General features: G+C 35.5%; 1 protein-coding gene across 2 annotated transcripts in view; it reads right to left on the bottom strand.

The window, feature by feature from the left end:
• The window catches only part of RYR2 (ryanodine receptor 2), a 455,638-nt gene that overhangs the window by 148,178 nt on the left and 283,573 nt on the right, over positions 1-23,887 (bottom strand). For both annotated transcript variants that reach the window (XM_080389100.1, XM_080389099.1), the window contains 18 exons: positions 23,767-23,881; positions 22,777-22,937; positions 21,949-22,108; positions 21,588-21,674; positions 20,603-20,829; positions 18,846-19,647; positions 18,138-18,338; positions 17,917-18,022; positions 13,971-14,114; positions 10,908-11,181; positions 7,948-8,062; positions 7,226-7,358; positions 5,947-6,050; positions 4,447-4,582; positions 3,582-3,768; positions 3,002-3,107; positions 1,680-1,800; positions 255-424 (listed from right to left, as the gene is read on the bottom strand). In XM_080389100.1, the coding sequence (XP_080245226.1) occupies positions 255-424; positions 1,680-1,800; positions 3,002-3,107; positions 3,582-3,768; positions 4,447-4,582; positions 5,947-6,050; positions 7,226-7,358; positions 7,948-8,062; positions 10,908-11,181; positions 13,971-14,114; positions 17,917-18,022; positions 18,138-18,338; positions 18,846-19,647; positions 20,603-20,829; positions 21,588-21,674; positions 21,949-22,108; positions 22,777-22,937; positions 23,767-23,881 (3,349 nt within the window). The remainder of the gene's footprint in view (positions 1-254; positions 425-1,679; positions 1,801-3,001; positions 3,108-3,581; positions 3,769-4,446; positions 4,583-5,946; positions 6,051-7,225; positions 7,359-7,947; positions 8,063-10,907; positions 11,182-13,970; positions 14,115-17,916; positions 18,023-18,137; positions 18,339-18,845; positions 19,648-20,602; positions 20,830-21,587; positions 21,675-21,948; positions 22,109-22,776; positions 22,938-23,766; positions 23,882-23,887) is intronic.

Raw genomic sequence — 23,887 nt, 5'->3', positions numbered from 1 at the left:
CCAGGGAAACGTACTGCATCTCTTATGAATACAGGTATCAACGGGACCTACTATAAAGTGAGCATCATTCTGGAGAGTGTTTCTTCACTGTTCTTCCAATATTCTCAAAGCTCAGCAGCAACAGACAGCTCATCCAGCATTTGAGAAATGCAGAAGACAATATGAAGTAATAAAAAACGTGTTTTGGAGGGATGAAAAATGCTGCAGCATTCAGTAAGATAATGGAACCAAAATAACAACAGAGAAATGCTTACTGTATCTAAAGAAGCAGCAGCACGAAGATCTGGCAGAAAGCCAACCTCAAGAAGGTGCAGAAGAAAATCCTGGTCCTCAATTCCATAGACCCTGTCAAGGAACAAAACCATGGCTGCCTTGTGATCTGGGCAAAACCCCGCAGACATGTCAGGTTCCACCACAGTACCATCTAAAAGGAAGAAATAAGACTTCAATGACAAGGATAATCCTTCACCAGCAGACTAATCAGTCATGCTACTACTTGTCAGAGGCTTTGAGTCTCTTTTAGTATCTAAGCATCTTCCCCATGGTTTTGTTACACAAACGCAACACATCTGTAGTTAACGGAAAAGGAATGCATAAGGCAAATTCTACCCAGATAGACTTCCATACATGCTTTTCTGTTCATGCTTTGTGTACTATGGGACTATTATCAGTTGATATTCTAATGGTAAGTACCCAAAACATACTAATTCATCTACAGAACTACCTAGTTCTTAGAAAATGGAGACAGAAAGTAAAAAATACAATTATTCTACAACACCCCAGGACTGCAGCAGTAGTGAGCATATCTGAAATGCATAACAATGACTTAAGATTCTGCTAAAAAGTCCTTTGTATCTGCAAACTCCTAGAATATCTGAAAGGAATTCATTGAAGTAGTTTTAAATTTTGATACATTTGCAAAACCAAATAAACAATATTGTATCCATAAGCTGTATTCTGTGCCATTGAGACATCACCTATAGATCCATCACTATTTGGAACAGAAATAAATAACGGTGTAATAGAAAGATTGATCTTTTTATCTCTTCTACTGTAACCTGTTGGGCATTCTTGTGCTCTAAGTCCCTAGAAAATCCATGTTGCAATTATAATGTTTTCTTTCCAGATACCCAAAAAGCCAGATGTAATTCCTTTCTCTTTTTTATTGATGCTCACATGGCTCCAAATATCACAATCAATTCTATGTAGGCAGAAAACACAAAGAAATGTGTTTTACATCTGTATGTCACACCTATAACTTCACCCTAGTTGCTAAACAACTCTGGGGTCTTAGTAAGATCACTAGAAACAATTGATAGGGTTAGAACAGCAAAAGCTAAGGATTATGCCAGCAAGAAAAGAGACTGAAAATTTTTAAAATGTTTTAGAAAAATAGAAAGTATACATTTTTAAATTTATTCTCTAAAGTTGTAATAGGTTTTTATGATTTGATTTAAATGATTAGGATTTACATCAGTGATCTAAATGTACACAGAATTACTGTCCATAGCATGCAGAAAAACATGTATCAAGGACACTTGATTTCTCTTCTAATTCACGTAACAGTTTAATTTGCAAAACTGTTTTTAAATACTGAGAGAAGTATGAGTATCAGTATGTCATTAAATTACAAAACATAACAACAGGATGGAGAAAAAGAAGTAGAATAATCACCTTACCTTTAGCTATGGTTGGCATGTGGAAAGGAATACTAATTACTCCCACCAAATCTTCCAGTGGAATCAAAGACCTTAGAATTGATCTGATTCTAATGGCTTCGCCTTTGCCAGCATGGATTAGCTAAGGAAAAGACAAACAAAGAATTAACAAGGTCTTTGTTTCATCTTCTATACGTGTCCATGTTCTGGAAACTTCCTGAACCACGGATACACAAGAATGACTGCTCTCAAAATCACAATATAATTAATAATGCAAATTTTACATAATCTCTATCTGTGTATCTTGGATGCAAACATGCGAAGTCTAGAAAACTGTATGTTTGGTTATTATATAAGACTAAGCCCAGTTTCAGAATGGAATGTCAGGTAAAATAGGTGAACAAAGCATTAAAATGTAGCACATGGAGGGAAGGAAGGGGAGAAGAAGTAAAAGCAGATTTTCAGATGAAAAAAGCCAGTTTTTCTGTCCTGGCCAACCACCACCGCTGTCAGGTATCCCAGTTATTTTAGTTTTATATTTAAAAAGGCAGCAAGACAGGGAGAAAACAAGACAATTGTTTTATTCAGACAAAATAGATATTCATGCACAGGCCTTATTACATAGATCTCTCTCTCTTTTCTCAAATTATTGATCTCTGCACAAAATCTGATACTTACCTACATGAATTAGGGCACATTTCAGGGTGAAATGAGAAACTATGCATAACTAAGAACTTGTGAAGAACAGGAAGGTATTGTGAATCGCAAACAATATTTTCACAGTTTCAGTTCCTTAGGAACTAAGTAGCAAGGGCTTGGTTTTTATAGCTTGTCTAACTCTTTGCATTTAATGCCTGAAATAGTGCCATCTTACCTTTGAGAAGGTTTGTCAGTATGTTTTAAAAGGATGCCCTGTAATATTTACTCTTTTAGATGTGATTTAAAAAGCCTGTTTAAATAAGTACATGAAGAGAGTAAAACCATGGTTTTAAAAAAATAAATCACTCTACACCATCCCAATAAATAGGGAAATTTGAGGAGTTTGATTGTCATAATGGTCAATCAAACAATATTCATGACAGAATGCTGTTGAAGACCAGCCACAGGGAACTATAATAAGAAAAGCAATGGAATAATTCTTTTAAAAAGGACAGCTTCTGAATAGTCCACAGAAATTTCTTGCCAGTTTGCAGATGAACACATTATGTACATTAAGATACTGTGTAGCCATACCACTGCTTTAATACCTGATAACGTTACTGTGAAAAAGCCACACAGCAAACCCATCAATAAGTAGAACAACTACGACTTTACTTTCCAGTGCATGAAGACTTAAAACTTACATGCATTTCAGGGGCACAACGTCCTAAGAGATCAATCAAGGCAGCATAAAAGGTCATGATTGCATTTCCCATGTGAATAGTGTCATCTTCTTGTTCTTCCATTTCACTGTAATTAGTTAAATGTTAAAACGATTAAAAGATGAAAAAAAATGCAACAAAGTTTTTACATCAGCAATAACGAAAACCTGCTCATAGGTGTAACAGCTTACATATAGTGGCTTCCTGTTAGCTAGCAGACTTCTAGCAGACTAACAGACTGGAATTTGTCCCTAAAAGACTGTAGTGCCACCTGCATTGTTACCATTTATCTACCTCATTTTGCATCAGGAGATTGACTATTAACTGACTGACAAAGAACAAACAGAATTCCAAAGAGGATTTTATATTTAGAGAAAGTTACTTAAATTGACAGTGCAGAGGATGCACCGTTTGGGAGAAGACAAATCTCTACCCTCCACAGAATCCAAGGAAGAATCCAGATGATAATCCGCATGTTAAAACAAACAAGTCATTTAATGACTAAGATTATAGAACAAATTAATAAAAATTATGGCAACATAAGCAATTCCACTGCACCTACAGGGTTTTACTAGATCCATTACTTGGAGAAGGCCCATCCCTTGTTGGATCTTCTGCTATTTGTATCGCTTCCTCCATGGCAGCAAGTAACCCATTGCCTCCTTCTCCTCTTAGAGCAGGACCAAAACATTCAGGTCGACGGATAAGCAGTCTGACTACAACATTAGCATTTTCCTCCACACTCTCTCCTACCACACAGAATAAACATCAAAATTTAAAGCTATATCAAAAAGACTTCTGAAATATAATCAGAAAAAGGTACACAAAAGTGCAGAATGTATGCATCAGTAGATACTTTTAACTACAAAACAGTTTAAATATCTTGACAAAGTTACATAAATGCACAAACTCTATTATTGTAATAAAAGCTATGAATAAAATGTGATTTAAATCAAAATGAAATACAGCCAAAGAAGCAACTATATAGTAAAGGCTGTTTAAAACATCACTGAAGCTACTGATTTTTAGTAAAGACTCACAGTCAAGCCAGAGAGTTAATGATGGGACCAGTTTGGCTGTTACACACTAAAACTGGACTATAAATCATCATCAGAAGATGGGAGTTTGTCTCTATGTCTAGCATGAGCTTTATCACAAAAAAAAAAAATAAAAAAAAATTAGGAATATCTGCTCTACTTCCAAAGGAAATGAGAGAATTTCAAAGACTAAAGATGCATCTAAAAAAATGGGGCATAGTCTCATAGGTCCCCTATATGATTTGTGAAATGGGCATCTCAGTTACTGCATGACTTGCATAATTCTACTCTTTCTGTAAATTGTCCTTTAAAACTACGGTAACTTATCAAGTTGGCTTATATTACTATTTTAAATTACAAAGTTAAAAAATATATAGACTTCTACTCTACCATTGCAAAAAACAGCAAAACGAAGAAAATCCAAATATCGCTCTCCTTCAACTGGATTCCATCCAATGTCTGGGTAGCCTTTAGAAATCAACAAAGGACAACTCTGCAATCCACATCCAGCCAAGTAGCGAACCACCTAAAAGCAAGGTAAGATGAAAGATATTAATTGTAAAAAGGGAGAGAAGTGCAGTTTCAAAGGGAAGTATCCTCATGGGTTGTCTCGGATCTGGTGTCCACATTCTATCATTCCCGACCAAACCATATCATTCTTTGGGCACAAAAGAAGAGCAACCTCTTTCTTAGTTCACGATCCCAGTCTTTACCTACTTCTGCCATGAACTGCAAGACCTTACTTATCTCAATTCCATTTTCCCCTCTCTCTAAATCACCACTTTGCTCTCTCTATCTCATTTCTCTTGCAATCCTGAGCATTACAAATGATTCAGTTTTCTAATATTCCGCAACTACACACTATCCATATTTGAAATCACATCTTCTAATTTAACTCACAGGTCTACTCTCTAATTTTAACCTTTCTTTTTCATTTGACTTTTTTCTTCCTTTCTTTTTAAACACACAGCAGTAACACTCCCTGTAATTCAACCCTATAGTCTCAATATTAGTTTTCAGTTTTCCCTCTCCTTTCTGAATTATTAGAATTTTAAGCATAGCCTTTAACCTGTTCAGACAGCTTCTTTTTGTTGAGCATTTTTAAGAACAGTAAGTCTGAAAATGTCCTTTTAAACAGACATGGTCCATCTTCCTATTCCAGGAAAGGATCATCTATGCTTATATTACTCCTGACAGACGCTTTCATATGAAATTGGACAATGTATTACACTCTCACTTTTCATTAGAAAGCATTTTTTAATGTCTATCCTGCATCTCTCTTTCCATTATTTAAGCTGCCTTTCTTATCCACTACTGACATCGCAACCATTATTCTATTCCTTCTTGCAGCAGTAATTTATATATTCCACACAAACGTCGCATGCTCTCTTGAGTTTTTTATTCTTCAATCTAATTAATCCCAATTCCTTCAATCTTTTCTGAAGCAGGTTTAAATGTTAGGAAAAAATACAGATAGGTATAGATAGATATCTCTATGAAAATCTGTCATATATTTTAACAAATTGTCACAAGGCTTCTTGTATTCCCTATTGCATTATGCCACCACTGCATATCACCATCAAGACGGAAAAGCAAAGAAAGATTTTAGCATTGAAGTTCTGTTGGGTATGGACTCCACTATTCTTAAAGCAAGAGCTGCCCTTGAGGCAATTCCTTTTGGCTACACCCGTGTATGTAATAACCATAAACTCAGTTTAACTATCCAGACCACCAGTAGAAAGAACAAACAATCAGATCCTGATACCCTTCCTTTGAAAGGTACCTAAAACTCCCGCACAATTCTTATAATCTTCCCAGGAAACAGGAATTTTGCCCTCTCTACAGGGGAAAAAAAAAAAAAAAAAAAAGTTTTATAAAGAAGCTGCCAACCTTCTCCAGATCAGGCTCCCTTAAAGCTAATGCAAGTTCATTGTTATCCATCACAGAGGCTGCTGCAACATCTAAAGGAGTTGATCCTCGCATAGAAGGAGAGGCTGTTAAAATAACATTTAGTTTCAACACCAACTTAATAAAACCCAACAAATTCATACCATATAAATTAACATTTTTTTTTAAATACAACATTTTGTCATTAGTTAGCACATGATTACAAGTATATCATTTATACTACTCAGTTTATAATAAATCATCATGCACTTGCATGAAATTTGACACTGATATGAAATCAACATACAATGTAGATGTTCAAGTTAGAAACAGCTTTCCTTATACATTCCTATTGTCATCACATACTTTGTTTTAAGATCTCATTCTTTCTAATTTTCCTGACACAACTTTGCTCTGAGGAAAAGGTAGCAGAAATTTTGTATCTAAATCACTGACATTTTGTGAAATGTATTGAAACAGAAAATATTTTTAAGCTTTAAAATATAAGATTATATGTTATTTCTTTAAAAAATGGCAGTCATTATAGCGTTAGAAAAAGTTAAGGTTTTCATAATAACACTTCAAAAGCATTTGATTTGAGCACTTTCTGTCCAAAAAGATTTTTAGCTTATGCTTCTGTACTGTACTTATATATTAATAAGGAATTTGTGATCATGGAAAAAAATACTATGATGTTTCTAAATAATTATATATTCTCAATTACAAGTACTAAATTAAATAAAGGATAAATGTACCTCCTCTATAACACTTCAGCCTAGAAAGAAAGGTTAGCATTTTAAGAAAATTTTAAGGTTCATTTCTGGCCATCTATACATGCATACCCAAGCAAATAAGCTCCGAGTTTCTCCCACTGCCATAGGTGTGTACTGAACACACTACAGAAGAAAGTGCAGCGGAGTAAGCTTAAGCAGTGAGAAGTAAGCCCTAATGAAATGCTGTTAACACTTATTTATGATTTTCTATGTCACAATCACGATTTTAATCTGTTCCTTAAAATGCACAACTAAACACCAACTCTCTCAAGGTCCAGGCACATACAAAAAGTGTATACTAAATTACCTCAACGTTACTGTCAGGGGTGCGTTTGGAGTTAGGAATACAGTTAATGAAGATATTTTTGCACTGGGTAAAGGAGAAACTTCAACCAAAACAGAGGGATGCAGAAAAACAGAGGTAGTTTTATATATACATAAATCAGCAGAAAATTTTAACAATTTTTGTTTTGGTTTAGAATTATAAAAGCCACATGCTGATTACTTACCAAGGCCAACACTGCTGTTTTCTAATAAATAGCTAAGATGATCAAACATAGCTTTTTGATTCTGCCTGCTGATGCGGCAAAAATAACACAGGAAACGACAGCAGTTTGCCACCATCTTTGGAAAAGTGATTTCCTAAGAAGCAAATAAAAACAGACTGAAGCTAAACCTCTGGAACAGGCATAAAACTTGCAAAAGATCATTTATGTAACAGCCCTTTAACACACTAATATTTATGCATTGTATTCATCGCAATGGCATGAAGTTAACTGTTTAGGTTTCACCCTGGAATCAACAGGGCTTTCTCAGCAAGTAAATCACTCCTTTAGCCCCAAAGATCAAGGTATAAGCTTGAAAAAGAACTGGGATCACCCATAGATTCTACATTCAAACATAAAAGACTGTGAATGGTCAGATTCACAGAGTAATACTGCATCAATTTTTCATTAGTTTCTAAATAATCTCCCCTTTAAAATCAAGCAAGCATATAAAACGCTATTTGTAGGGGGGGTTTATTAAAGCATCTGAAATTACGATGCTAACTATATTTTCCTCCAGAATCAAAGGACAGATTCTTCTAAAAACTTAGTCAACTATTGTACTAATGGAAATCAGCGAAAGGTTATGGTCTCAGTACCTCCAGTGACTGCTCAGTGCCTTACAGGATAAAGCTTTGAACAGCTATATTCTAAACTCTCTGTCTTCTAACAGTGAATTGCTTTACCTTGGATTCTCCTCCACCAAGCACATTTACCATCACTTCCATGACAGTTTCATGCATGCCTAAAGCTCTCATGAGATTTGGATGTTGGTAAAATACTTTATTATTCATGATGTCTCTACAGGAAAACAAAATAAAAAATTGGATTAAAATGTTATGGACCAATAGTTTACCTATTATGTTATTTGCAAAGCTGCGTCCTATGCAATTTCCCTGTCTGAGGTGAAAAATTACTTCAGGGACTTTTCAGGTTGAGTCTTGATCTCTGCTGATTGTCTATTTTTCTATGCACTGATCTTTCTTTTCCCATATTATAGTTATTGCCCTAATCACTTCTTCATTACACCAGAGTAGGATGCTCTTCTATTTTTGTTAGAAATTCCATTGCAGATCTAAAAGTATTTTCTGACAAGAGCATGATCAAAACTGCTATATTAGCTTAAATTTTAAATTCAACTAATCAATAGTTTTGACAAAGCATTCTTTTCAGAATATTTCAACCATAAGACATTTGACATCTGCCATCGAAACCAAGAAAAAACAGTTCTAGGGGAAAGACAATGTATATCCAGCTATCCTCCAAGCACCAGAAACAGAAGCTGCATAAATACTAGCTTTAATTTACGAGTTACTGCTCAAAAGAACTCTTCTCTCCTGCATATTTCAGCAGAACAGATTTACACACTTTAAAATCAGTCCTGAAGATTATAATGTCAATATTTTATGCAGATATGTTATGTCCAATAGTAACGTCTGGTTTAAAAAGTAATTAAATTTCTAAAAACTGTAATTAGTCTTGAAACCACACACAACCCAGAGATGTGAAAGCAATCAGGTCACGAGAGAGAAAAGTACTAGAGCAAGCCACTATATAAAGTACTGTTGACAACCATTCAAATTTCATTGTGCATTTTAGAGCAGTCTTCTTTTCTGACCTAAAACTCCTGCAATCATGCAAAGAAAATTTCAGCTTTATAAAAGATGAGACATGAAGACGACTGTTCCATCACTCTCAAAGCTACAAATCCACAACCATCAGTCATGCCACAGAATGCATGCAGTATGTCTGATGCAGGTGACAGTATCAGGGGTTTTGACTCCCAGAAAGATTAGCTAATCTTTTTCCTCCACAGCCTACCATCGGACTTTGTATCAGAGATGATAGAGGGCAGGCCCTGCCTCCAAAAGCTATCCGTACCACATCTCCTTTCTGCACTAATGCTTCATGCTGGGGAAAAAGACCTCGACGGTATCGATCTACCAAGTCATTCTAAACTCTTACTTGTCTACAGCAGCTTTCTTTTACAGAAATACAGCACAGAAAGTCAAAAAGTCACCTCAGGGACTGGCCAGCTATATTCACACTACTTTGGAAAGCACATCCACATTCTGTGTTCTGTTTAAATGTGGGATGCGTTATGAAATGTCTTAAGAGAAAAAGCTTAACAGCACTTCTGAGAAAACTGGGGTTTTAAGCAGGAATGAATGACACTTTCATTTCTCAGCTGAAAGAAAGAAATACTGCCCACTCACAGCAAAAAATCTGGCATTTCTAAATGGGTGCTGAAGCCCAGGTTAGGCTATAAAAGGTACAAATGGCACAGCTGGGTAACCTACAAGATAAACAAGACTATGATAGAAGGTACCAAGAAGGGTGATAGGAACAGGCAGTGAAAACACTAGCTTAACAGAAAGTACTTTCTTCATTACATGAGACTTTCCCATATCACCAAAAACTTTGTTAAATTTAAATCAGAATCACAAAACCTTAGCTGTTAATTCATAGCAGAAAATGTTGAGGAAAGAAATTTAAAAGAACAAAAAGAAAGCAGAACATGAAAACCCCTCTGAGATTGGGTTTTTTTCTAGACACAATGCCAGAATCTAGTAATTACTCACTCATTTTAGACCTTATTAGCTCAAGTGAAATGTAACAACTCAAATTCGAAGTACAAAGGGTGATTCAGAAATACCAGTATGTTGGGTGTCTTGGCAGATGACGGACTTGCCCCTTTGCCAAAACCTTAGCATGAGTACCTTGAACATTGCAAAAACCAGGGAACATTGATGGGACCTGCTGGCAGGCTAAGAAGTATGCACTGTTCATAATGCCACTACAGAATTATGTATAGGTGTTATTTGGATATTTGAGGATTTTAAGTAAGCTCAGAAAGAAAGAAAAAGGTATTCTGCACAACAAACACTTGTCCTTGCATTCCTGGCATTCACTATATAATGCTATCTTTGGTTGTCATTGCTCTTCACTGATTGGGGTTTTCTAGCAGATCACAATTGATGTTTAATCTCACCAGACATCTCTCAGATGGTAACATTTCCTTGAAAAAAGTGGGAAAACCCCCCCAGATTCCTTGGTAGTAGAGATGATCACGACTTTTTTACTGTTTTCTCCAACTGTACTCCTTATTAGGCTATATTTCACTACTATTAATCTTATAATTAGGAGAAATATGACTGGGTGAAACTACTTCATAGTTCAAAAAGTACCAACTACACTCAGTGCAATAAAAAGATGACATATGTACAATACACATGTAGACACAATTCCATTAGCTGACTGCTGAGTGGAATTGTATGTGTCAACAGTTACCAGTCACTGCATTCACATAAAATGGACAGTATTCTTGATAGGATTCTACACAGCCAAACTATTTAAAGTATGGTAATAAGATATAGTTTGTGGTACCACGAAACATTACATACAGGTTTTCAACCTTTCTCACAAGAAGTCTTACCGATGTCATTTCTCTCGGAAAATGATACTCATAAAGCTGCACAGGCTGTATCTTAGAACTGAAAGTACCACACAACAAACACCAGTATCTGCGTTTACACCTTACATAGACTATTCACATTGAAACATCATGTATATCCTTGGCCATAACCATACAGCAAATAATAACAAATATCTGTAAATAAAGAGATGTTGCACTCCAGTTATTTACCCTAATCCACGAATCATAAGTTTCTCTTCCTCCTTCCCCATTCTGACACTAAGCAAGGAACGGATTTGGCCGAGGGATGCCAGAAGGTTGATTGTGTCTTCCACAGACACGCTATTTATGGTGTAGGTCTTTGGCAGAGCTCGAACCAGGCCACCAATACCATCATATTGGCGATGTAGCAATACAAACATGGCCCTTACTAACTCCGGATCTTCTATCACTGATTCCTGGGCCCAGCGTACCATTGTGTCTGAAATCAACTGCTGAAGAGTAGCTGTGAAGAAAATACATAAATAACAAAATTACCATTAATTGCTCATCTCTCTCCTGGTAGCCCCTCAGAACTCATTATGCAACATTATGGATGGGGATTAATTCAATTCCTAAGAAGCACCTTTTTCTTGCTATTTCTTTAGCAGACTATCAAAGAAAAATAAAATCACTCAGGAGGGGCAGAAATGTCAACAGCTTATATTTAAAATTAAAACACAGAAAATAAATCGAATAACAAAAAATTATGAAGAAATACAATATGCTCACAAAGTCATCAGATTTATTTCTACATATTACTTTCATGATTTTTCTAGGAATTTAGGTCTGAGGATTTTTCTTGTATATTATGAAGTTAGACTGGAAAAAATATACTGGTAGCACACACGAATGCTGTATTATTTATTTACATGTATGAGCTCCGTATCCACTCAAAACTTTATAATTTATAGAACAGAATAATTTAACTTAGTCCTCTGCCAAAAACAAAAGCCTTCAAAAGAAACAGAAATGAAGAGACTCCAGTCAAATAAATGGCAAATCAGCATTTGCATATTTTGAATTCAGTCTCTATAAATTATATACATATTATATAAATGTATAATATATTTTAATATATTAAATCATATATATTAATATATATAAAAAATAAAGTGAGAAACCTGCATCTGGTATTCTCATTGAAAATTTTATTACTTGAGATCTAGATATATGTATTTACGCTTGGAAAAGTCATATGTTAAATTAGACAAGCTATATAATGTCAGTTAAGATTTGAGACTACTGTTCGAAAAAATTACTCATGAACTAAAAGTCAAGACAAAGTATGTGATAAAGACACTTAATATTCTTTTCACCATGTTGGGGAACTTCCACTCAGGTTTGCAAGACACTGTCAGATCAATTCTGGATCCTCTTGAGACTCCTCAATAGTTACACACTAGAGGACTTCACCTTTAGTATTTATGTAACTAATCAATTTATTTCATGTCAAGCAGATAATGGCGAAGGTTTGACAAGGGAAATTTGATAATCCCTCCTGAAGTTCAATAAACTGACTAATAAATATCCTGATGTTGAAGAAGGTGGCTGATACAGACTAAACATAAAAAATATTTTCTTCAAATTAGAAATCTATGTGTTGAGACAGTAACATGATCGTGGAGCAAACCAGATGCAATTTCAGGCTAAATTCAAATAAATAAACAAAAAAGTAATAATACTTAAAGAAAGATACTGAAGGAACAGAAGTTTACAGAAAAAAGAATGTTGAATACAGATGAAAATTTGTGCTAAGATGTGCACAAGTGCAATATAAGGGAAAAAATAGGAATAATACTGTCCAAATACTTGGTGTTTCCATTGTCATACAGCATAGTATTTTTTTAGAATAAAAACACTTTAAAATAAGTAAAAGGATAAAATGTGTTTGGGCTGATATTTTAGGAGGACTGAAATTAATAATGAGGAGGGACACAACAGTGTGTTTCCTTTGTTTTTTGTGAAGAATCACATGGGCAAGGTCTCATTTTGCTCCTGTTTTGGTAACTGCAATGCTGCATCCCACCTACCTGTGGGTCTGGGTGTTACCTTGCTTGCAATGGAGAACCCAAGCAGCCTATCCACCATAATACTGTTGAATTAATTTAATATAATACTTTCTTTCTACTGTCATAACAGAGAGAATTAGATTTTGTAGAGCTTTAAGCTTACTACAAGAAAAAAAAAAAAGAAACTGTAGGATTCATCATCACATTCTTCACAGATCTAGCCTCTAATTATCACTGCCTGATAACTGAAATAACAGTTATAAACTGCAAAGCTAGAAGGCACACTTTTAGGAGGATAAAAAATATTTCTTCTACTTATAGAACACTACACTAACACTAATAACTGGAAGCTAAGAAACCATCTCATTATAAGTATTCTTGGTAAATCTTCCCATCCCATGACTTTAGGCACTTATATTAAGCAATGAAGTTAAAAGGCCAGTCTCCCTAGGAATTCTGTGTAGTCAGTGACGGAAACCAAGCTTTCTACCTAAGTCAGAACACTTAAACTCTGTACCCAGAAATTCATTCCTGCTAGTAGGGTAGCAGCATAAAAGCTTAAGACATTTGAAAGTTCCACCCACCACAATAAAAGCAAAAAAAAAAAAAAAATATTATGAAAACAAAATCAGCATTGAGAAGTAAAAAAAATAAATTAAATTCCATAATTGGTTGGCACCAAGTACAGAACTTGGGTGCCACTGGCAATGATTCTTATCAAGACGGAAAGACAGAAAGTTACAGAAAAATGACAGAGCAACAATCAGTCACCTCATATTGAATTTGAGGTTGGATGGGGAGGCTTCTTCTAAGTACAGCTTTGCAAATTACAGTCTAATTGCACAGTCTTCTTTAATTTAGCAATCTTCATGCAAATACTGATTTGAAGCTGCTGCAGCTGATTTTATGAGCAAGTTCTCATAACCTGGACCTCACTACAATTATTAAATCTGCACTAATTCTACAAAAAGCGAGAAACATACTGGAAAAAATATGACTTGAAGAATGATCAAGGGTGAAAAAGTCAGTAGAAATTTTCCACTACATCCCACCGGGAAACAAATCTACCTATCATGAAAATTCCATCTGAGCTTGTTTTGAGTCAGAGCTATAAACTTTAAGGCACACAGATGTTTCGCTAAAAATCCACCTTGTTTTGGCTGAAAATATGCAAGGAACTTCCTCCCCTGCTTTTTTTGTCTTTTGGAGTCTGGATACATTAAACTGATCTAATTTTGCTTACAGGATGTCTTAGCATCATCATCAACTGGCTTCTCAGCTTGCTTCTTCTTCAGATATGTAACTTTCTCCATAAGGTATAGGAGGCGACCCCTAATAGTTAAATCACTGTTTCCATCCAAGGTTCCATCTTCATCTAGTTCAATTCCTGAAATAAAATTATACACTAAATAGTAAAAGAATAAAATTAAACAAGTTACAGACATCTTTTATATCTTGTATGTACAAACATAATCAAACTGAACTATGTTGTTCTGCTCTGTCAGAAGTACAAGAGTTTGATATGGGATATGCTTAACCAGCAGCTTGGAACAAGTATAGATCAGGTATTTGTGCAAGGCAGGAAATGGCACATAAGGATCATATAATCTGATTAATTTATTGTATAAATAGTGTATTATTATACATAAAATATATACTAATTATATTTCTGTGTTCAACTCTCACTGTAAGCATGTTTCCATGTTAATGTTGATTGACGCCTGTGTTTTGGACATATGTAGCTCAGACACGTAGACATCATCCCTACTGACACAGTACAGTTCAGCTGACAGTTAAAAAAAAAACCAAACAAAAACAATCAGTAAAGGCTAGGAAATTTTTAGGTAAAACATATCATAGAAGTGAAAGAACTAAAGTTACAATAAATATACTTTCTAGTGACCAGTCAGAAGAAAGCAGCCACTTTCACAATAAAGTGGCCCTTTCATGATACTCCTCTAACAAGCTATAAAAATTTTTAAAAAATGCATGTGAGGCTTTATAGCATCACTGAATAGCTGAGGTTGGAATAACACTTTAGAGATCATCTAGTTCAGCCTCCCTGCTCAAAGCAGGTTTAACTAAAGCAGGTTGCTCAGGACCACATCCAGTTGGGTTTTGAGTATCTCCTAAGGTGGAGACTACACAACCACTCTGGGCAACATGTTCTTGAGTTCTGTCACCCCTACAGTAAAAAAAAAAAAAAAAAAAGAAAGAAACTGTAGAATTTCCTGTATTTCAGTTTGTGCCCATAGTCTCTTACGCTGTCATTAGGCACCTCTGAGGAAAGTCTGTCTCAGCCTTCTTTAGTCCCCCTGCCCAATAGGTATTTATATGCATCAATACAATCCCTCCGTGAGCTTTCTCTCCAAGTTAAATAATCAGAGCCTTCTCAGTCTCTCCTTGTACAACAGATGCTTGAAGAATGAAATCATCTTTGATGGCCTCTCCGTAGACTCACTTGTGTGTCTATGTGTCTCTCATACTGGTGAGCCCAACTGTTGGCTTTCTCTGCCACAAGGACCCATTGCTGCTCATGTTCACCTTGTCCATCAGGATCTCCAGGTCTAGTTTCCAATACAAGTTCTAAAGTTAAGAGGTTTGTGGGGAGTTCTTTAGCAATTACACATTTTATTGGATGTTTTTTCATACCGTTACATCATTCTTCTCAATTTATTGCATCTGGTTTTAATTGTCTGAGTTTTTGTATTAAGTACAGCTCTACTACCATTGAAAGTTATTTTATTATATTTTGTCCTGCGAGAGTAATTGATGCTCAACTAAACAAGGATCACCAGTAGCTTCATATTTTACACTAAATCATCTAACAAAATGGTTTGGATGGCAGTTTCTTCAACCAAACTAATTAACAGTAAAGACACGAAATGTTAGCAATTAGAACACAGAGATGCTCTGATATTAAATGAAATGCCTGTTTTCCCACACTTATGCTGTTCCCTGAGCTCTAGTTGTTTTTTCCTGATTGGCAAACTGTCAATATAATTGTGTCTCAGCCATTTGAGAGTGAGTGTGAATCCTCAAATGGTGGCTGGCTAATCAAATAAACACAGGACTTAGAATGTCTAATTGTTTTACCTGTTTTTCAATAGCCGTATTTTGAATACATATAGTAATTAATTCTGCTTTCCTGTAATGCATCCTCTGACCCACAAAATTAATTTTCTACTTGTAGATTATGTACTGTTTCCCCATAAAGAACAACATAAAACCTCCAAAAATAAAACTAGACCAAATAATTTGAACAGAGAATGATGGTAAGAGACAAAAGAAAAATGGAAAAAAATCAAAGAGAAAGATAAAGCCTCTTTTCCTTTCAAATGTTATTTGTAAACTCTTTATTTCATCTTAGTTTCCTGTCAACTGACAGTTTACTTTGAATTTTACTTCCCCCCCCCCTTTTTCATTTTAAACAAAAATATTTCCTTTGAGGTGACATAATGCACCTTCATCAAGTTTGTGGATGATACAAAGCAGAAAACACACTCAAGAACAGGAAGCTCAAGGGGGTAGAGGAATGGGCTGGAAGTTTAGCAAGGACAAAGGCAGAGTTTTACAATTTGGACAGACCAGCCTTATATGACAATGCAGGCTAGGCATGAAATGGTTAAAAAACCACCTTTACACAAAAGAACTTTGGGGGTCCTATTGGGCAGCAACCTACACATTAGTCAGCAGTTCACTCTAACAGCAAGGAGAGCTGAAAATAACCCCTGTTAGCAGAAACATGATCACTAGCTCAAGGCAGGGTTCCAAACTGACATAAGGAAAAAAGAAAAAAAACATCACCATTAGAACACTCAAGCCCTGCAACATGTTGCTCTCAAAGACATTGTGGAATCTTTGTGCTTAGAAGCTTAATGACCCAAGTGCAAATATCACTGAGAAACCAGGTCTGAGTTCAGCATTGACTACGCTTTGAGTAGGAGTCTGCATTAAAGACCTTCTGTGATATTTGATACTAAAATAATAACAGATTTATTAAGGTAACAGAAATATCTTTTAGATGGACCAATCTAACCAAACGGACTTGTGATATACAGGGATATTAACTGTGGTTACTCTACCAAGAAAGAAAGTCAGGTATTGATGGCATGATTTTATTTATTTGGATATTTCAAGGAGGTGAATTAAATAATTAAATCTGTTATTTTGAGTTAAACTGGGATTAATAAGGAATACCATTCAGGAGGAAAAGTGCAGAGATCCTCCTGCCCCAAGCTCCTTCCTTGACCAGAGGAGTAGTTCAAAAAATATTATCACACATCCCTGCAGTAGATACTCCTAGCTAATGGGACAAGATGTGAAAGTTCAGCTGCTTGTCTGCTCATGCTGCCTGCTAAGCGTCTCTTTTACTTATTTCTTTAAAATAGTGTACTGAATTAAAATGAAGGGATGAGTATCCTTCAAACCGGAAAACAACAAAGTCCGCAATGCAAAAGATAAACTTGCATTCCGAGCAAAACTACTTCATAACTGAAGTCGCAGTAGTCATGGGTATGAGCTCGACATTTAAAATACACATTTGGTGCTTCATTTTTTTATTGGTATTTTTCTATTTAAATTGTTACTATATTTCACTTTTTAATATGACATAGAATTTAACTGTTTTTTATTAACTAAAGTGAAGAAATCAAACCCACAGAAATTTAACTGCTCCTTTTCATTATTAGTCTGTTTCAATAAACTTCTATATCTTCATTCATGTCTGAGAAGTATCAGCCACTAATACTATGTTATATTGTGGTTAACATGGCCATAGCAAACTTGATACAGCAAAGATGACCTATACCAGTCTACGCAAGGGAGAGGGAATAGGCAGAAGAACCTCTGGAATAACAAGTAAGTTACAGCATTATGCAGTACATAAGCCCAAAGAAATTTCTACAGAGCTGTATGGGTGAAAAAAAGAACCCTTTTCCCTCATGATGCAAAATATACTGCATTCCTTTCAAGTCTGACCAGAGACGAGGATAAGAACATTCCCTTAGTTTTGACTACAAGCTGAGTAACTTGTATATCTTGTATATCTTGTATAAATGATAGCATTTATAATTGACATAGTGTTAATCTATACACTACTGAGTTGGTGTTATGTAAAATTATTTAGAAAAACTGCTTCTAAAGCTAAAATAATTTAAAAAAGTAAAATATTCAGTAACAAGACCTACCACAGTGTGTCATTAGGTCTTCATGGAAATCCAGGAGTTGATCTCTAATTTCTTCAGGGCAAGGACAATCATTTTTATCATCTTTAAAGTTCAGTAGCATGTTAATCTTAAAGAATACAAAGGAAAGGCAAATGACACTGATGTCCAAAAGGAAAAACAGTTGAAATCAAACAGAACTCCGCCACACATAGAGCACAATAAAAAAATAAATTCTCCTGTACCTGCTCCTGAGGTGGGGATCGAAATTCTTTTGTTTTTCTAGCTGTCAGGGCAGCAGACATGTTCAAAGCCTGCATCACTTCATTGTACCGGAAGCGTTGATTCTCTTGAAGCTTGGCCACAAAATCATCAGAAAATGCTACAATGGCTTCTATTCGGTGTCGTACTTGGCAGTCACACAGGTACTGCAGCAGATGACACATCTGAGAAAACAGTATCGTAAGAGAATGCAGAGTTGGCAAGCTAAGAAATATCTTCTGTATATTATGCAAATAAGGATGGATTGCTTGAAGTCTTTAATGCTATCATTTACTACATGTGAAGTAATTCTACACCAGGAATATCTGGCATCCTCAAGAGATTTATGTGGCTCAGGCACATAACAGGTAAGACCTTCATTAAAATTGTAAGAGAATGGATTCCCTCCTTGCTTCTAGGGAACTTCTTTTCTGTTTGGATCCATAAAAATTAATAATTCCTTGCTAATGTCATTGAGAAAGTAATTCAGTTTAATGAAACAACAGTTGTTTGATCTATGGTGAACAAGTTTATATCATCAGGAAGACACTAAATCTTGTTTCCTGAAAGGAAATTACTTCTCTGTTTAACTAATGCCAAAATTCTTTATTGCTTGAAAGAGAAATTACCAAGTGAAGAAAAAAGGATCTGCAAAGAAATGGGAGCAATCACTATCACAGCAGGATTGTTACCTGTAATTTAACAGGTTCTGGAAGTTTCATCTGAAGGAGTCCTTCCTTTGGCACTTGCTCTCCTCTGGTTTCTTCCTCTCCTTCTTCTGATTTGAGCTCATCTGAACTCAGCTCCTTCTCAGAGAAGTCAATTTCATCCTCCTGGCTCATTGCTTCTTTGAAAACCCGGGGCTCAATCAACTGCAAGATGTGTTTTAGATCTCCGTTGTGGAAGATTCCCATAATTAGGAGGGTATAAAAGAGCTTGATGAGAGGGACAAACAGAAATTCTGTAGAACCTCCAACTGGATCTCTGACATGGAGGCTGCCCTCCTGAACAGCTTCAGTTAGCATCTCTATGGTTTTGGCCTTTAAGATTTCCAGAGGGAATTCTGGACTGAACTGAAAGCATTCACTGCTAATGCTTACAAAACTGGGAGAGGAGAACTGCATTCTTGGCCTTAATGAAGTGCTAAGTCCTATACCAGGGAGGCCGTGTTTTTTGTTTTCATCAGGAAACAAAGTAATACTCTTGGTCTCATCTGTCATTGGAACTATAAATTCATTATTCATCATTAACCTGGCAGTTGCATAGGTATTGAGATGGATGTCAATGAGTAAGTCATAATATCCTGCACGTAATAATCCTGGCATATATTTATTCTCAATAGCATATAGGAGCTGAGATTCATCCACATGGCTACACATAGCATGGGCCACACGGTTATTGCCTAAAGCACAAACAGCTGAATATAATCGGAGAGTATGGTAGTGAAATTTCAGCAATTCTTCTTGTTCTGTCAGCTCTAAAATATCAATTGTTCTGCAGAGAAAAAAAAACAATACAGTAAATTCCATATCAGTGCCAAAACTTACTTAAGTGAAGGAATTCAGAATTGGCCTTAAGGATAACATTGGCATAATATCAGTTCTAGGGATGGACTTTTTCCATATTTCACCTTTCATGTGAGAAACTCTGCCAGCCTAAGAATCAAGGACTAATAAGAAAGTTCAATCAGGAATTTATTCAATTCACTCCTAATGTAGAACTTCAATTACTTTCAGTGGGGAAAGATCAAAACTATTTACTTAACACAGAATACTCATACTACAAACCAGAACTTGGATAACTGAAAAATCAAGGTTTTAAAAGAAGTATAAGTTTACATATTTACATAATTTCTTGTTTTTTAGATCTGAGGTTGCAAAATGGCAACAGACTAACCAGTTCACTCGTACAGGGTTAGGGGGTGGTCTTTGTTTAGAATCCTTACCTAATTTTTAGTGATATTTTCCGTTTTGGCACTGGCAAAACACTGAGACTTTAATGTAACAAAGAAATCGCAATTGTTTAAACTAAATTTAGGTAAATTAAAGTAATGGAATAATTACATTGGCCACAAATCTTTAAAAAAACTCTACAAAAACAGATTTTTGCCTATCTTACAGATTGTCTTTATTATTTTATAGACAGAGTTCCTTTAGTTTTCATTCAAAACTCTTAAAAGAGTTTCTCTTCATATACTCTCTTTCATATACTCTTAAAGAGTTTGGAGAGAAACTAGGAGAAGTTGGAAAGACAATCAGAGGCAGATTTTAAAATATTGAAAAATAAGATTAATTTTTAATATTAGCTAAATTAAAACATACTGCCTTTACTTCCATGTGTTATAAATATAAAGGAGATCCTGGGCTTTTCTTATAGAAATTTTATTACATGTCTAGCTTCATAATCCCAACCTAACTCTGATGATGCACTACAACACACAAATATCAACCTGTTTTCTTCAGGAATATGAAGGGCCATGAACTGCAAAGGATTCAGGCACTGTATCATCCAGCCTTGACGTTCACTGATCCGAGACACATCAACCTTCAAGAAGTGGTTTGGCACTCTGCTCCAAAGCACATGAGTCAGAAACTGGACGTGGAGACGTGGCGGACATTGAGAGACTGGGTTTTTGTGTTCGCTTTTGAACAAGCCAGCAGACAGTGGCATTACATTCTGTAAAATTCCAACAGAAGAGACAATCAGTTTGATCATCTTTATCAAACAATGAATATATATATATTTCAAGAAATGTATTCAACATATAGTACAGTTAAGTACAGTGCAACAGGAAATTAACATTTTCAGTAGCTTGGAAATCCAGCTGGGAACTGCTGGCAGATTAGCAGGAAGAGAGCATTGTCCACAACAAATCTGGTAAAACAGCTAAATCTGAAATAGAAACGTGAATGGAATTTGTGGCCACTTCCTTGAACCAGAGATCTGAACTCCACTCTTCTTTCATCTCTTCTGATTTTTTAGACATGCATGTATCCAAAGCAAGGAAGCAAATTTCAGCTCAGTTTTCTTGAGTGTACTGTTTGAAGGTACTTTAAAACTATTTTAAATCCCTAACTTAATCTGCAGATACACCAGTCAACCATACTCTGTAGAATAAGAGATTTGCCTTACTGACCTCAGTGTTTTTGCTTCATTGTGAAGAATGAGATTCAGAAAATTCAACAGGACTTTGCAATATCCTCTGCCAATTCTAATCAGTTACAATCCTTCTCATCCAATGTAGAGTATTTTAAACACATAGTACTTAAAACTGAGTTAAGAATAAAAATCGCAGTAATGCAAATACTTGGAATCATAAAAATGTGCCCAATACCAACAACATATTGCAGGTAACAAATGGCCAAAAAAACCCCACCACTAATATTTGATATAATATATTAGTCCTAAACTTGCACAAATAAAGCATTATTTACCTTTATTCTTCCCAGTTCAAACTGGAAAACATTGGGGCTTGTAGCTTGAGCAAATACAGCAGGAAATAACTTTGTACTTGGTTCAACCTAAACAAAGATAAAGACGCAAAAACAGCTAACCACTGAAGACAGCAAAGCATTATCACAAATTAAAAAAGAAACATAATATCTGTATTGACAGTCAACAAGTGCAACACTTTGAATAAAAACCCCAGAAAATCCAAACAGGATGGGGAAATCACTGTCATAACAGTGACAATTACTTTTTCTTCCAATCTTGTACAAAAGTTTCTAATAAGATGCAGTCTTAGGATACAGTTTTCCCCCTTCCCACTGGAAGAAATCATCAAAAAATACTCACCTGATAGTACGTGCCTAATTCCTTGCCATTAGCTGTGAAGGTCAGCAGGCCACTGGCAGCATCAACCAAGCAACCAATCTCCAGACCATTATTATTACGTCCTTGTCCAGGGCTCATGCTCTCTCCTGCGCACACCATATAGCAGTTGCTGCGTTTTATACTGAATGTCAAAAGACAAATTTATTTATGGATGGTGTGTAAGCTTTAAATAGAGGGCTAAGAACAACTTTGTACGGCTGCAACCAGCAGGGCCTTGTGGCTGAAAACAGGAGATCCCACCGTAACCAATGCTAAAATTCAATGAAACCTAGACTTCATAAATGAAAAAAATTGAAGATGACAAAATATGAACAAGTCAAAATCTTTCCTAACATTCAATGAAACAAAACGGACTTTGCAAGTTAAGGTTTAAAATCATTTAACGTTAAGCATAACACAACATTTCTGGCATAGATCACGAGCTGAAGTGCTGAGAAGAGCTGCTGTTGTACTAATTATGGACTGCTCAAAATCAAGAAGTTCCGTAAATACTACAAGGTATGTTGCTCTCTTTTGTACCAGTTCAGAAGTCAATATTTACAGGCTCATGGTCTGAAGCTACATAGGAAAGCTGCACTATTTTACTTTTCAGTGCCTATTGATTTGATTAGATCATTACTCCACTGTTTCTTCACAAGCAAGAGGAGAGAACAAGTGAAGTTACACTTTTTCCTTTTTTTTTTTACATCAACCCAATTACATCAAATGGGGTGGATCTACTGTTTTTAAATTGTTAGTTGTTTTTATGGGTATAAAAATATGCATCTTTTTAAGAAAATTGTAACCAACCTCTCATGAACCTTCCCTTTTTCATCTCCTAGTGTAACTGTGACAGTACGCACTCTGTCCAAGTCAAAGCTTGTGTCATACTGGTGAAAGTCAGACGTAATCCAGCCCACCCAGACATTAGCAGGTTCTTGACCAGGAAATATTCTCACTGAATAATAGTACTGTCAATAAAAAAAAAATAATGTCAGTAAATGTTAGCATTTGGTTTCCAGTGTATCAGTTTGATTATTGTTCTAAGATCTGAACATAAGCCATCTCTTCAAAAGTAGCATCAGCTGGTTCGTGTGTAATTCATAAGCAAAGCAACAAAAGAATATAAACACAAGTCAAAATACAGCTCACGAAATATGTATGTTAAAGCAAACAAAAAAAAAGATTAGAGGTGCAGTTTATAGGCTTGTATTGTAGGCTTCTGCATCACAGCATTGTAGGCTACAATTTTTATATTGTAGGTGACTTGGTTTCTAGCATCTAGTATCTTTTAAAAAGAGAAGACTACATCCAAGTGAGAAGTATTTTTTCCTTTGAACATTGAAGAGTGAGTATGGAGCTGATTTTTCAGAAGATGCACAAAACTTTCACTGGGAACTCAATGAAATAAATGCTGAGTAAAATTAGTATAGATGTTTTCAAATGGTCCTGAACACTGACCTATTAGTTTAAAGCACTTTTCCCTACTTATTCAATTACTCTAGAACTATTTATTCTTTCTTTTTTATGTTTGGTGTTATCAATAGCAATCAAAAAATGGATTAAATTATTTTATGGCTTTCATTGTGGAAATTGATTTAGACTGACAAGTCAAAACAAAAAGAACATAGTGGTCTCAGCATCAGTAGTACAGGACTATCACAGACATTTAAATTAAAAATTTTGCCTAAAAATTGCACTGCTTCTGAAACTCTTACAAGGGATAGCATACAATTATTAAAAAAACCCCAACCAACCAAACAAGCAAGTAGCTAAAACGCTAATCCTATGTTACAATACCGTGGAAGTTTGCATCAAATAATCATAGTCATCCCTATCATCTGCTAGCACATCCTCAGTAAGCCGTGCAGAGTGACTCATGCTATAATCTGGCTTTGTCCTCCTGAGCATAAATCTGTAA

Source organism: Falco punctatus (genome assembly GCF_963210335.1).
Source record: "Falco punctatus genome assembly, chromosome: 5".
In the NCBI taxonomy this organism is placed as follows: domain Eukaryota; kingdom Metazoa; phylum Chordata; class Aves; order Falconiformes; family Falconidae; genus Falco; species Falco punctatus.
This window is presented reverse-complemented; position numbering and strand designations above follow the sequence as displayed.